A 15126-nucleotide genomic window follows, 5' to 3' on the forward strand; every position below is an offset into this window, starting at 1 on the left:
ATAATGCATTTATTCAGATCCCAGGCCAGCGGTATTCAAACTGTGAAGCACTTTGTATCCCTGTGTTGTGCTATACAAACAAAGTTATTATTATTCTTTCACACAGAAAATGAGAATTTCCTACTTTCAAACTTGCAGTTCCAATGTGTTTTTATAGTCAGGAGTGCAGAAACCCATGAGCTAACAGCAGCCATGAGACTTTGTCCTGTCATCTATAATCTGGGTGACAGAGAGCAGGATCACAGTGTCCAGCCCTAGTGATGCATTGCATAGACTAGATATTGATTAGCTCCTCTGGTTTGCATTGATACATCATGTCATCTCTGTTTTCAGAGCCCAATCCAGGACACAAGCACTTCCACTGAACGCTCACAAAATAAAAACCCATGGCACTAATAGTGAGCTGCAAATGTCTGCATGATGATGGATCAGGCCATCTGCACAGTCCCAGGACTGGACTGTGGAGTGCAATCTTCTTCAAACAATGCCTGACAGGGGCGTCCATCATCACAAAGTCATGTCGATGTACCCGGTCCCTGATGGAACGAAGCCTGTTTACATCAACACAGCGACGGCAACTTTATTATTTTCATCCTTTGAAACGTTCCACTGTTCTTACACAAGTTCATTATTGTCAGGTTATACATGCTAGGAGTCATTCTTTGTAATGGATTCCCCATTTACATGAACAAACTGCAGTCTATTGATACAATGCAGTATGTTTACTACCTCCACCATGCTGTAATAGCGATAAGATAATATTACAGTCAATATTGTGGAGAACTGCACTGGCAGGACGAGCAGGGAGATGAGTCCACCGTCAGAGGCCATGAGAAGATTATTTGTAACCTTCACTAATTAATTTTTTAATTACATGGGTCACGGATCACGGACCAGGATCAATGAGCACATGGACACTTACCACATGGAGAACATTAGCATCATAAGCTTTGTTCTTTCCAGTCCAGCAGAAACGTTGCCTGTTCATCATCCTGTATTCCTTTAAGTAGGGATGCACCGATACCAGTATCGGTATCGATCGGTATCGGGGCCGATACTGTAAAATGTGTGTGTACTCATACTCGTAAAAGTTAACCGATACCATGAACTGATACCAACTTATTTCATTAATCAGAGGATGGCTTGTCATTTCTGTTGTAGTTTTTTAGATTGGCCACTAGGGGGACATCCCGCGCTAAACAGGCACAGGGTTAGGCGAGTGAGACTGGCAGCTCCAGATAAAAAAGAGAAACTGGAGGCTGCTGTAGCTAGGCTAAACAAAATGTCAGCAGTGTGGAACAGCCAACTTTAACTCAGGTTTTGGAAAAGCGATGAAAAATGTCAAGAGAAAATCCACGGGCAGTGTGTGTGTGTGTGTGTGTGTGTGTGTGGTAGAAGTATCGGTTTTTGTACTCAGTATCGGCAAGTACTCAGATCCAAGTATCGGTATTGTATCGGTTTGAAAAAATTGGTATCATTGCATCCCTACCTTTAAGTGCCGTCTCCAGTGGTGGAAGATGCTCTTGTTCAAACTGTGAGTGTAGTTGGTGCTGGTAGTGATGACAGTAATTTTCCAGTAGTTTCCACTATTAGTGGTTCCACTTATTAGAGCGGGATCCACGCCCACACATCGTTTCAGGCTCCACCAGACTGTCAGGACATTGAATGCCTTCCTCTCTTTACCCACTCGGCACCATGCCTTACAGCCAACCTTTGAAAGAAACTAGCTCTATATCATTCATGTAGTTTCCACAGTAGTCTTTTCTTTACACTACTTCCAAGCACTTTGTAACAATTTTATTCTCTAATACATGCCTTTCTCATTTTGTATACATTCCTAAATTGTATATATTTATCCTGTTTGCTATTCAGATTTTAATCTGACAGAGTTTGCGTGGAGCACCCACAGCTTTGTTGTACATGTACGATGACAACAAAGGGCTTTTCTATTCCAGTCTAAGATACCACACTGTTCAAACTTAGTGTCCCTCACGATCACGGACTGACAATCACATTTTTCCACTTTTGTTAATCACTAGAACTATGCCACTGGATGCACTGATTTCTTTAAATTAATAAAACTGTGGTGTAGTGTGAGTACTAGCACTTCTTCCAGTGTTTCAGTCATTTCTGAGGGGCGATCGTGGCTCAAGAGTTGGGCGTTCGTCTTGTAATCGGAAGGTTGCTGGTTCGAGCCCCGGCTCTGACAGTCTCGGTCGTTGTGTCCTTGGGCAAGACACTTCACCCGTTGCCTACTGGTGGTGGTCAGAGGGTGGCCACCAGTGTCCGGCAGCCTCGCCTCTGTCAGTGCACCCCAGGGTGGCTGTGGCTACAATATAGTTTGCCATCACCAGTGTGTGAATGTGAGAGTGAATGGGTGGATGACTGTGTAAAGTGCTTTGGGGTCCTTAGGACCAAGAAAAGCGCTATACAAAATACAGACCATTTACCATTTCTAGCTCAGGGAGGAAATAGTAAATGGACTGCATGAGCAAAATCAAGTGTTTTGTCTTAGCCAGCCAAGCACATTTGTCTATGCTTTTCTAGATTAGTGCTTTCTATCCATCCAGCTGTATCGGAGAGCAACTTGAAGCCATAGGATATTTGGCATGTAGAGCAGCCGGGGAGCGAACCACGAACAAGACCTTCCGGTTAATAGAAAGAAGTAGATTAATAGTTTATTTACAGATTGAAATTCACTTTCTGCACATTTAAATGCTGTGTCCATTACATTTCATGCCATTCTATACAATGTAATGGGATCTGTCAGTGCACAGAGTTTCCCAGTTTAAACCCCCAGTTTAGCTGCAGGCCTTCTGTGTGGTTTATATGTTCCCTGTCAGCTGGGTTTTAGTGCTGGCTAAATCAAAAGCCCTCACATTTCTACAGGCTAAGGCTGTGTGCAGAGACTAAAAAGTGCCTGTTACTGATGCCTGTGGTTGTGTCAAGCTCTCCCAAACAGATGGTCAGGACAGCAGTGGTCCTTAGGCTAATCAGAAAATGGGGAAACACCAGAGGAGAGAAGAGCGAGACATTAAAGGAACAGATTGAGTAAGCTGGCAGAGTGGGAAACATCGAGAAAGTGTCCTATAATCTAGAAACTTCACAGGATTCAATCTGGCTTATTAGAGCTTGTTTTCAAGTGTCTCCAAATTGATTTTGGTCTTCTCCCACCTAGGACTGAAGATGGTTTCCAAAGTGAGCAGACATAAAATAGAGGAGTGAGACAGAGGAAGTGAATGCAGAGCTACAGAAGAGTTTTATTAGACATGCTACAGAGGTAATGCTGAACACATAAGAGACACCGTGAGAGGGGAAACTCAAAACACAGAAAACCAAGTTGAACCTCCGTTGTTAGAAAAACTTTATCCTTTAATTGCACCAGCTTGAGTCCAAATCCTTACATTCTGAACTGCATTAAAAAAACAAAAACATAGCTTTGACGATAAAAAAAATATACGTATATACACCAGGATTGGTTCAGAACAAACGCCTATGAAATCAGGTTTGTGATTTAAAAATAAAAGAATTCAGTGAACACTTTGAATCGTGGACATTTTCCCCATATACACAACACTTAAAATGCTCTTTTTTTATATGATTTAACACTAAAGGCACAGAAACTTTGGTCCAACTGAGTAGCCCTCTCAAGTACAGTGTCACATGACAATGCAATCACAGTGGACTCATCTTTTTACTGCTTCCACAGCATGCAACACTTATGTGAGATCCTATCATCACGCATGCTTTAAAGAACACTGTCACCAACTATTAAACCTCACTGCTATAGAAAAGAAAAGCAAGGAAGGCTCCAAAAGCACATAACAAAATACTTTACTACATTGTCATAGTTTCTTATGCATGGATTGTGCTAGAACAATCTCCCACTGAACGTCCCTTTGGAATAAAGGCGTTCCAGTTAAACTGCCTGTCGTAGGCTACCAAAACATTTTACCTCAGCAATCTTCAGCTCTCCTGCTGCTAAACTAAAAAGGAAAATGTCGTCTAAAACTGGAGAAGAAAAACACGGCCATGCCCAGTCAGAGGTGCAGCTTCTAGACCGTTCTGTCTAGATGAATAGAAACATCTTGCATTCTCATCAACTCATTAATACTGATGTGCCTCGGTAGGAGTTTGATAAATTAACATATCCAACTGCAGGAAAAGATAGTTGAGTAAGGCACACGAGTACTGTATCTTTTCATTTAAAACTAACGTACAGGGGGACAACCAACCATTTCAAGGTTCTGCTTGACAAAAACATATGGAGACACTTCAGAAAGAGCTGGGGACCAACGTTGCTCTTTTTAAAGAAAAGGATATCAAGGAATGATACAAGATAACTGATTCAATCTATGTGGTCCCCCTGGTGTTCAGACGATCTAGGAGCTTTAAATAGTTCAACCATCACAGTCGTACTGTCAGGAGCCTGTGGGTCACGTTCTTAAATGGTGGACTTGGAGAACGAGACTCTCAGGTGCTGGTTGCCTCCCATGTTATAGTTGTGGAGGTCGATCAGTGCCTGGATGGCTTCCTCCACTGTTGACATCTGGATCAGAGCCATCTTGCGATCTCTTGAAAACACGAGACAAATACCACAGATTAACTAGATGGATGGAAGTGGCAGGATGGAGCTTTACGGGAATCTTTAACAAATGTTAGCCTGGACTTGTCCAGTAGGTAGGACAGCTGTACGTACTGGAAAAATTTGAATGCTTTCACAGTGCCTCCAGTGTTGGAGAAGAGCAGCCGCAGGTCATCTTCTGTCACATCTTGTCTGCCAAAGTGAAAGACACAGACTCAAAGACATCAGCTCTTTTCTCCAAGTCTAATCATTTAGCAGTTTAATATAAACTGTTAACAATGAGATCTGTTCATTAGCCACCACACCAAGAACACAGTTAATCTCATTAACAGCTGTGCTAGTTAGTATTTCAGAAGTCCTTCGGTGTCCTCTGTGTGATACCAACTGACCATACCAGCACTTACGGGATATTGGAAAGGTGAAGAGTGGCAGAGGGTGGAAAGATGTTCTGGAAGTTCTTGGAACCTGGTTTCTTGAAACGATGAAGTGGGGAGTTGGCAAAATCCTTGGTTAGACCTTGATCGTCCAGGCCGTCCCGAGGCAACGCCACCGTCTGGTGCTTGGACAGAGTCACCCGGATGATCTTCCCGTACATCTTTTGGCCATTCAGGTGGCTCATAGCTTTAGTGGGGGTAAAAGAAATATCAGTAGGATGAATGCTATGTATCAACAGATCCCAAGGCTTTTACATTCCTATGCCATTTTAACACAGTGAAATCTTTCAACACATCCACTCAGATGTAATGTGGCGGTGCGCATGGACGCAGCGGCTCGTCGAGGGACAGGTGAGAAAGTTTTGTTTGTTTTGCAAATCCAACATTCTGGCTGTAAAACTTGCAGCCAAGAGACCTTACTGAAAATCAGGGCAAAGTACGTTGTTTGAACTACAATGCTTGCTTGCAACAAGAGCAGGGTGATATGGCAAAAAATATTCATCACGATATTTATTTGAAAATTTGCGATCACGATATAACTGACGATATAATTGATGCGAGACAAAATAAAAAATACAACTCCACAACTTTACTTACGCAAAAAACCCTCCATTTATTGTCACTGACATATCCTGAGTATAACCATGTATAATACCCACTGAAGTTAAAAAGAGGAGCTTTGCAACATTAAACTGCAGTGTGCCAAATAAAAAAGTCAAATACGTATTTTTCGGACCATAAGCTGCACGGGATTATAAGGTGCATTAAGCAAAACAAAGCAGTCAGATAAATCAAACTTTACTCATTCTTCTTGCTTCCTCCACTTCTGTAACATTGATTCATTAATGCTGAATTCTATCACAGCTGCTCTGTTCCCATGTTGTTGCAGTATATTAATGACTAACCTCGTATTGTGGATGGATTATCTCAGTTGTTCTCCTGACTGAAGTTTGGTCCGTTTACAGCATCCTGCCATGCGACTGTATTTGTCTCTAACCATCAGGAACCATCAGGAAGTTTATGCTAACATAGCTGTGTCGCTAGCGGTCACGTAGCACATCATTATATATCAGCTAGCCCAACTTCAGTAACCCTACAAACGTCACTGCTGTTTAGTTTTCTGTCTTCATTTATGTTGGAAGTGATAGCAGAGCTGTACGTTTGAATTGTTTCAGAAAGCTCTCAGTCAGAACATGCTATATCATGCTTAGGTGGAAGCTAGCGAGCTAACTTCCTGCTAACTTCTAACTCTGTTAAATTTAATAAATCCTGTTTTCATGGATGCCTGGATGTTAAACTTCATAGTTACACCTGGTAAAGCAGCAACGCTGATCATTTTATTAAAGATGAAAGAATTTGGACAGTTTTTAACTCTCAGTGTGCTGCAGTGTTCGTTTGACTTGATGGAGTTTAGGACCCAGATTACTCCCAGATTTACGAGCACCTTAGTCCAACAAATACGGTAATAACGACAGCCCGCTTGCATGTTCTACTACAAAAAGTGCTTTGTTGTGTATCTGACGGACAAACACCAAACCAGTTCCACATCACTGAAGTTGCAGCATTTTTACAAACCAATTCTGGTTCATCCGTTTCACTCAACGATCCGCTTTCCCCCTTCTCATTCTCCGTTGCCACCATGTGCATATGAAAACAAATGCACTGCGCATGCGTGTTTTAACCATATTCTATCGCGATGTGTGTCCACGTCTCCTCAGACCTGACATGGTCAGCCCACATTCAGGTCCAGACCAAAAAGGCTAGGCAGCGCCTGTATCACCTACAACAACTGAGGAAGTTCAGGGTCTCTCCAAAGATCCTCAGGATTTTCTATACAGGCGCTGTGGAGAGCATCCTCACACAGAACATGACATCGTGGTTTGGGAACAGCTGTGTGAAGGACCAAAAAGCTCTCCAGAGAGTGATCCGTACAGCAGAGCGCTGCTGCAGGATTGCTCTCCCCCCGCTTCAGGACACCTACACCAGGAGATGCCGGACTAGAGCAGATACTGAAGGACTCGTCCCATCCTGCCAACAAACTGTTCCAACTCCTGCAATCCGGTAGAAGGTTCCTCATCATCCGGGCAAGGACAGAAAGACTCAAGAGGAGCTTCTATCCCCAAGCCATCCGGGCCCTAAACACACACACCCGCCCTCTCACATCATCTATAATTGACTGAGACAGGACTCTCTTCCAGACACTCTAAACCCATCAGCACAATGTACATTCCAAATTCCTTTAATTTTAAATATGTTTAAATATGTTTATGTCTATTCTGTAAAATAGTCAGATCTCTATTCTTATTAATGTACAGAATTCACCTGCTTGCTGCTACTACTGCACATTCACCCAATGTATATACTATATATATATATATAATGTAATATAATATAAGAGACGCACCTAGCTCCGGTAAGAGTCGAGGTGGAGGTCTGTGCATCTATATTAATTTATATTAAAATTCATGTGTTAATGGCAGCTGAGTGCAGTGTTGTGTGACTAATGTGGCAGAGTTTCTCATTGTGAAGTGCCAGCCATTCTACCCGCTGAGAGAATTTACCATTGTTATCACAGCTGCTGTTTACATAACGCCCAGCGCTAATACCGAGGCCACTGCTAATGAGTCACTTGGAGGGGTACACAACGGCATCAATGAGCTACAGACAAAACATCCAGAAAAAACCCCATATGCTGTCTAAATGACTACCATCCCATTGCATTGACGCCAATTGTGATGAAGTGTTTTGAACAGTTTATCAAGCTACACATCGGGGTGGCTGTAGCTCAGGCGGTAGAGCAGGTCATCTACCGATCAGAAGGTTGGTGGTTCAATTCCTTGCTTCCCCTAGTCTGCATGCCAAATATCCATGGGTGAATGCACAAGTTATATAAAGCGCTGTGAGTGCTCAGAAGAGTAGAAAGGTGCTATATAAGAACCAGTCCATTTACATCATAGCTAGCCTTCCTGCAACATTCGCTCTAGTTTGCTTATCATTCCAACTGCTCCACAAAGTATGCAAGATCCACCTTACATTCCGTTATCATCCATCTGGACCGCAAAGACACCTATGCATTGATTTTAGCTCAGCATTTAACATCATTACTTCACAGAAACTAACTGAGAAACTCCTCGTACTTGTCCTGAACACGAACTGTGGATCCTGGACTTTCTGACTTACAGACCTGAGTCTGTCCGTGTTGGGAAAAACCATTTCCAAACCCCACTGTGTTCTCAACCTACTGTTGTTTGCACTGATAACACACGACTGTGTATCCAGATATGAGGGGAACCTAATTATTATGTTTGCAGATGACACCACAGTGGTAGGACTGGTTTCTGGAAACGATGAATAAGTGTACAGGAGAGAAGTTGAACACCTTGTGGGCTGGTGTAGAGAGAACGATCTGGGGCTAAACGTAGCCAAAATGAAAGAGATGATCATCGAGATATGTACATTACATATCTCAATCAACAGTCATGGTAGTGTTTTAGTTTAAGGTTTTAATTATCTATCATTCTCACACAGTTGTTATTGTTATTATTTTATCAATATTTTGTATTTTAGTTTATTCAAGTGACTATTTTATAGCAACATGTCTGGCATGTATGATGTACGAGTGTCTGAATGTGGGGAATGAGCGAGAGAGATAAATATGAAGCCATCATACCAGCTCGGACGTCGCCCGGACAAGGACCGCAGGGTCAGGTGTTGAGGAACCAGGGCACCATGATTGGAAGTGGGCTACTGGAACGGCATCGGTGGGCAAGAGAAAAAAAAATAGGGCACTGTGGGAATGCTACTACGTGAGTAACCCCAGCGGAAGGGGTTATAGGAACAGGATGGTGGAACTATGGAATCGTCGATACCCAGCATCCACATTGATGGCAAATCAACTAGTACCTCAGTGTTCCAATATTTGGAAGAAGGGACTGCTCTCATGGCTAGAGGATTGACAAGGTACAACACGTATGCTATGGCAAGGGGGAGCCAGGATGACAGGTCAGGGGGAGTCATCATCACCCCCAACTGAGATTGGGTACCGAACCCCAAGTGCAATGGAAGAAGGATCATTGAGTGTAAGAGGAACTGACCTAATAGGATCATGGCCAAGCTTGAAACCTGGATCCAGTTCCCAAGACTAAGTGAAGTACCCTCAGAAGATCTACTAGATGATGTGAATGCAGCACTACAGACAATACCTACCGCCACCATAACCGAGACTAACCAGCTGATCTACACCTGTTATCCAGGAGGTTAGCCAACTATCGGAGTGGCAAAAAGGTGCAATAAAAAAGGTGCCTAAGGAGTAGAGCAAGCTGTCCATATCTGAGGCCTTGGAAGCTGCCAACAGAACCATCCAAGGTGTACTCCCAGTGACAGGGGAACAATATGAGAACAGCACCACCAAGGCTGGAGACGGAACAATACTGTAAGAGCATATGGGAGAAGGACGCAACCCATAACGCCAATGCTCAGTGGCTAGTGGATCTGAGGGCAGACCACAGAAACCTCCCTGAACAGCGGCAGACATCCAAGAAATGGCCTCCAGTATGAAGAGTTGGACAGCACCAGGCTCTGACATGGCTCAAGTCTACTAGCGGAAAAGGTGACTGTGCTGCAGCAAGGCTTCTGACAAAAACATCTAAGTACTCCCATGTGACACCGTTGCTTATACAGATGCACTGGCTCCCTGTTGAATTCAGAGTCCATTTTAAGATACTGGTTCTGACATTTATAGCTCTTCAAGGACAAGCACCAGCCTACATCATTGAGCTTTTACAGCCCTATGTCCCTATTAGGTCCCTGAGGTCTTGTGATCAGGGCCTACTTGTTATTCAGCATACAAGGCTGAAAACCAAGGGTGATAGAGCTTTTGCCACTGTGGCCGCCGGACTGTAGAACTCTCTTCCTCGGAACTTAAGATCTGCAGACTCAGTGGTCACTTTTAAAAAACTAAAAACACATCTTTTTAGAATTGCATTTTGTTAACTTTTGTCTGTTTTTGTTTTATACCTTGTGAAGCACTTTGTGATCTTTTATCTAGAAATGTGTTATATTAATAAAATTTTACTTGATTTTACTCTCCATGATAACGCACAGCTATGGATTCCAGCTGCGTTTGTAGTTCTGCAAAGACCCCCACAGAGTCGAGCTTTTCAGTTCAATCAGCTGCATTTCGATGTCCTCTGTGGCCAGGCAGTTAAGGCAAGACAAACCCAGCTGCTCATTAAAGCTTTCTGGTTTGATCAGAAAAGAAAACATTGGTCCAAACACCTGTGAATTCTGTCTCGAGTCTACGGATGTATCTGTGTATTTCCATGGTGCCGATGCAGCGCTGAGCGGACAGCTCCTGAAGCATTTGAAGTGTTGGAATGTGGAAATTTCAACATTGCTTGAAAAAACTGCCAGCTAGCAACGTCCCTCTCACCGCTAGGCTAAGTTATTTTTAGCCAGATTCAACAAGTTGAATCTGGTAGTTGGGGTTGTTAGCAAAGATGCCGTAATAAGAAGCAGCACAACTAATGTGTCTATGTGAGTTAATTTGCGATGAGCACCGCTGGCCCGGCCTTTTATTTTTTAATGCACCTTCTCACATTAATTAACTGCGTGTCGTGCCCAGGGCTGGACTGGGACAAAAAAATCAGCCTGGGCATTTTGACTAGAGACCGGCCCCCCAGGAATTATAGGAAAAGCCATAAAGCCTTTGAATGAAAACAAACGCTGTTGTGACAGTGATGTACAGTCTTGTTGGTATATGTATGATTTCTATACATTTTACATCTGATAAAAACTTTAGTTGTAAGATTCAGATAATTATTTGTTAAAAGCGAGACATTTTAAATGAGAATAAGAAAGAAAAGTATTTCTTTGTGCCCCCTCTCCCTGTTAATGCCCTACCTGCCCCCCTGGCAACACTTTGCTAGACCCGCCCCTGCACAGCTACCAGCTGTCAGCTGCTTAGAAAAGGATCCTGGTGTTATCTGTCTCTCAGAAACAGTTCATAACTTCAACTCATTCATGTCACCTAAAAGGTAAACCTGTTTCTCCATCACCTGTTCAGCTCTGATGATTCAGTAAGGACATCTCCTGGTTTCATCTTCATGTTTCCCTCTCACCACATATCCAAACCATCATGACCAGCAGCTTTACAGCTGTGGCTCCAGCAAACATCAGCTGATGCTAGAAATTAATATTAAAAGAATTCTAACAACAGCTGATCAAGCTTAAACATGCTGCTGTTGTTTAGCGCGACATCCACTGGTTTCCTCTTTCTGGCACAAAGTGGGCGATAAACAAACAAGAGAGACGATCAGCTGATCATTGATCAGTTTCATGATTGAAGTAGCAACAGGAGATGGAGGGGGAGAGAATGAGAGAAGAAGAAGCAGCTGTGCAGCAAAGACACAGAATAACTCCAGCTTGGTGTCTTTTTCTATTCTAGCTGAAGTACAGGACAAACTGTTCCTTTTCAGCTCAATACAAAACGTAATATTTTCTCTGAATACGGGACGATTCCGTTTTTTACGGGACGGTTGGCAACTCTACTAACTAACCTTATAAATAAAAAGCACAGAGGCACTAATCATAGCAGCACAAGAACAAGCTCTGAGCACAAGCTCCATAGAGGCTGGGCTCTATCACACCAGGCAAGACCCCAGGTGCAGACTGTGTAAAGATGCCCCAGAGACAATCCAGCACAGAAGTGAAGGGTGTAAGATGTTAGCAGGCAGGGCATACATTGAACACTATAACCAAGTGGCCGGCGTAGTGTACAGAAACATCTGTGCCATGTATGGCCTGGAAGTGCCGAGGTCAAAATGGGTGATGCCCCCAAGGATGGTGGAGAATGACTGAGCTAAGATCCTGTGGTACTTCCAGATACAGACGGACAAAATGATGGTGCTAACCAAGCTGGAAAATTTCCAAGTGCTCAGAGAAGGGCTCGAGAAGATGTGGAGGGTGAAGGTAGCAGTAGCCCCCGTGGTAATCGAAGCACTTATTGCAGTGACTTCCAAGCTAGGCGAGTGGCTCCAGCAGCCCCTCCCTGAGCCTGGTTCTGCTGGAGGTTTCTTCCTGTTAAAAGGGAGTTTTTCCTTCCCACAGTCGCCAAAGTGCTGCTCATAGGGGGTCATATGATTGTTGGGTTTTTCTCTGTATCTATGAGGCGACTTTTGTTGTGATTTGGCGCTATATAAATAAAATTAAACAAAACAAAAACAAAATAAGAGTGTCACAGGTGTCCAATAAGGGCCTTATATTATGAGATATAATTCCTGCACTATACAACAGTGACAAAAAACAATGAAAAGTAAAAATGGTTTAAAAAGTAAAGTAAAAGTTGGTTAAAAACAGTAAACGTGAGACTGGCGTTGTGTAAGAGAGAAGTGTAAGTTGCATTTAATAAATAATATGTAGACTATAAATCTGCCTTAGAGGTGTGGAGTGGAGAAGGTGCGATGGGTTATCCGTGGTGGAGCACAGTCCAGTCCCTCAATGACTCAAATGCCTCCAAGTTCTGATTTATGATGCTTCCAGCTATGAGGATTACTTTATTGATCCTACTGCCATCTCCGGCACTGACGTATCCCTGCAGACCCCACCCACCCTGGCAATGGACTGTTTAAAATGCTTCCATCTGGTAAGCAGTATAGAAACATACAAACACGCACCACCAGACTGAGAGAGCTTTTTCCCCAGATCTGTGAAATACATCCAAATTCTATTTGTGACTTCCTGCACACATGCACATACAGATAGTGTCCATTCAACTGTTTTATAGTGCACCTCAAATCAACTCCATGCCTTTTATTTGCTAAACTGACAATGACATAATGAAGGAACTGCCCACACCTGGCCCTGGAATCGACTTTGAGTCAATTAGCTAATTACTTTTGGCACGTGTTAAGGAGCAAAAACTCTTAAACCCTTCACCCAATTTGAATGTGGATACCCTCAAATGGAAGCTGAGAGTCTACACATTGTCCATTTCGGTTATATGACTATAATTGGAATATGTTTCTGTAAACACGTATTTTTTAAAAACAAACACACAAAAAAAATCACCAAAACAACCAACCAACCAACCAACAAAACTTGTGCCTGATGTTTGCCAAGGTACCAAAACAAAACTTCGTTATGTGTGAACATATAATGACAATAAAAGATTCTTGCTCTTCTTTCAGACTTCTCCACATAGTTCCTCACCACTCCTGCCCGACCTTAAAGACGCGGACGGCAATCCAGGAGACAGGAGAAGTGGTGATACCCACCCCGAGCAGCTTCTCACTTGAATCGTTTTTCCTTGGAAAGACAAGTAATATGATTCTCACAATGCTACCAGTTCCACGCATGTGAAAGCGAGCATGTTGCAACAGGCAGATAACAGCATCATCCATCCCCACATCCCCCCAGCATGTTTCACCTGGAAGCTAAGTCGGGCAAGAACCAGTCTCTCCAGCACCTTGATGACATCTTAACGTCAAGGTAACTGGTCTGAAGTCATTCAGACCTGATGCGACCAGGGTCTGTAGCTTTGGTGTAGTCCCTACACTTACGCTCTTAGCTGGACACCAATCACTAGGGATGGGTACCGGTTCTGACATAACCGGTAGTAACCAGACCGAAAAGCAGCGCACATTTCAGTGCTTTTTTTTCTTGAGATGCCATACACTTTGGATTCTAGCCAATCATTTTACCTTTCCAAGGATAGTAGGCGGTACGTATGTTCTTTTAGAGCAGAGCTACAGATTAAAAATGGTCAAAGCGGTCAAAAGTCTGGCTGTACACAGCAAAAGATGCAAACTCAGCAGCCTGCAACAAGTGCTTTAAGGTGATAGCTGCAGAAAAGGCTAACATTGTTATCCTTTTACAAAAAGCTAAACATGAGAGGTTTTAGGACAAAGTTTGTGTTTTCCATTGTTTAAGCACCGGTTCCAACCAAAGGAGGTATGTTGTATCAACAGAAAAGGCTAACTTGGTTATCATTTTGCAGAAAAAAAAGAGACTGCTAAAAATAAAAACATAAGAGGTTTTTGGACAAAGTTTGTGTTCTCCATTCTTTAAGCACCGGTTCGAGCACCGTTTCAGCACCAGCACCGTTTCAAAAGTACAAGTTTGGCACCGATATCGGATAAAACCTAAACGATACCCATCCCTACCATCACAGGCCGGTATGAAGAGGGAATTTTAGATGACAGTGGGAGTGGGGTTGGTTCCGAACACCCAATCTTTGCATGGAGGAGGGGATGTGTAGTGGTGGATTGTTTGATGGCTGACGATGTATCATGATTGGTGCTGAGTGTAGAAGGGCAGCAGGGGGCCCAGTACTGACCCTGTTAAGATAGAGAGTCAGTTCATTGTTCATGCTGTGTCCAGGCTACTGCCAATTTATCTGATTGAGGGCATCAGCTGCATCTCTCTCCACACCTCTTTGGTGTTTTTCAGATGGAGTTTGGTCTGTATGCATCTACACCTTATTAGCCCCACATTCAACTCATTCAGTAGGGCCTTCTTGTCGATGTTGATCCAGGCTTATTGTTGGAAAAACAGCATACAGTCCTGGCTGGGATTCAATTCAATTCAACTTTATTTATACAGCGCCAAATCCCAACAACAGTCGCCTCAAGGCGCTTCAGGTATCTTCACAGAAATGTATGTAGTCAGTGATGCAGTTGATGTCAACCCCATGTGTGTCTTCCTTACCTCGCCTTCTCACAGATTTGTTGGCAGCAGGAAGCCTTAGAAATGGAAGAACTGCGCGTGTTCATCGTCATAGCAACACAGCTGAGCATCCCATGACGTAATTAGTATGTGACGCGAACGCTACAAAGTGGACATCGAGGCGACGATATGCCTGCTGCTCGGCCTGTGGACCGTAACGTTGTTTTTTCTAACCATTTCCCTTGTTGCCAGGTTTTAAAAACGGCGGTTTTGATTTTCATGAATGAGACACTCTCGTGACGCCTCGTGATGCAGTCTGTTGACGTCACATTTTGGGATCATTTGGAACCATGGCCAAGTAGGTGCTAAAAAAAGGACCTGTTACCTGGTACTATGACCTAATGGCAAACCCTGAAAACTGTGACGAGCCAACCTGAACAGGTA

At 43.3% G+C, this 15126-nt stretch overlaps 1 protein-coding gene and 1 long non-coding RNA gene across 8 annotated transcripts in view; both read right to left on the minus strand.

Moving 5' to 3' along the window:
- Positions 1-1361: 1361 nt before the first annotated feature.
- The window catches only part of LOC146510868 (polypyrimidine tract-binding protein 2-like), a 27572-nt gene continuing 13807 nt past the window's right edge, over positions 1362-15126 (minus strand). For all 7 annotated transcript variants that reach the window (XM_085172678.1, XM_085172677.1, XM_085172676.1 and 4 more), the window contains 3 exons: positions 4990-5206; positions 4700-4777; positions 1362-4574 (listed from right to left, as the gene is read on the minus strand). In XM_085172678.1, coding sequence (XP_085028804.1) covers positions 4445-4574; positions 4700-4777; positions 4990-5206 — 425 coding nt within the window. In that variant the 3' untranslated portion in view covers positions 1362-4444. The remainder of the gene's footprint in view (positions 4575-4699; positions 4778-4989; positions 5207-15126) is intronic.
- The window catches only part of LOC146510869 (uncharacterized), a 1811-nt gene continuing 595 nt past the window's right edge, over positions 13911-15126 (minus strand). The window contains exons 1-2 of the long non-coding RNA XR_014876081.1: positions 15112-15126; positions 13911-15080 (exon numbers count right to left, since the gene is read on the minus strand). The exon at positions 15112-15126 is cut by the window's right edge and continues 595 nt beyond it. This is a non-coding gene — a long non-coding RNA (uncharacterized LOC146510869). The remainder of the gene's footprint in view (positions 15081-15111) is intronic.

Source organism: Neolamprologus multifasciatus, chromosome 9, assembly GCF_963576455.1.
Source record: "Neolamprologus multifasciatus chromosome 9, fNeoMul1.2, whole genome shotgun sequence".
NCBI lineage: Eukaryota > Metazoa > Chordata > Actinopteri > Cichliformes > Cichlidae > Neolamprologus > Neolamprologus multifasciatus.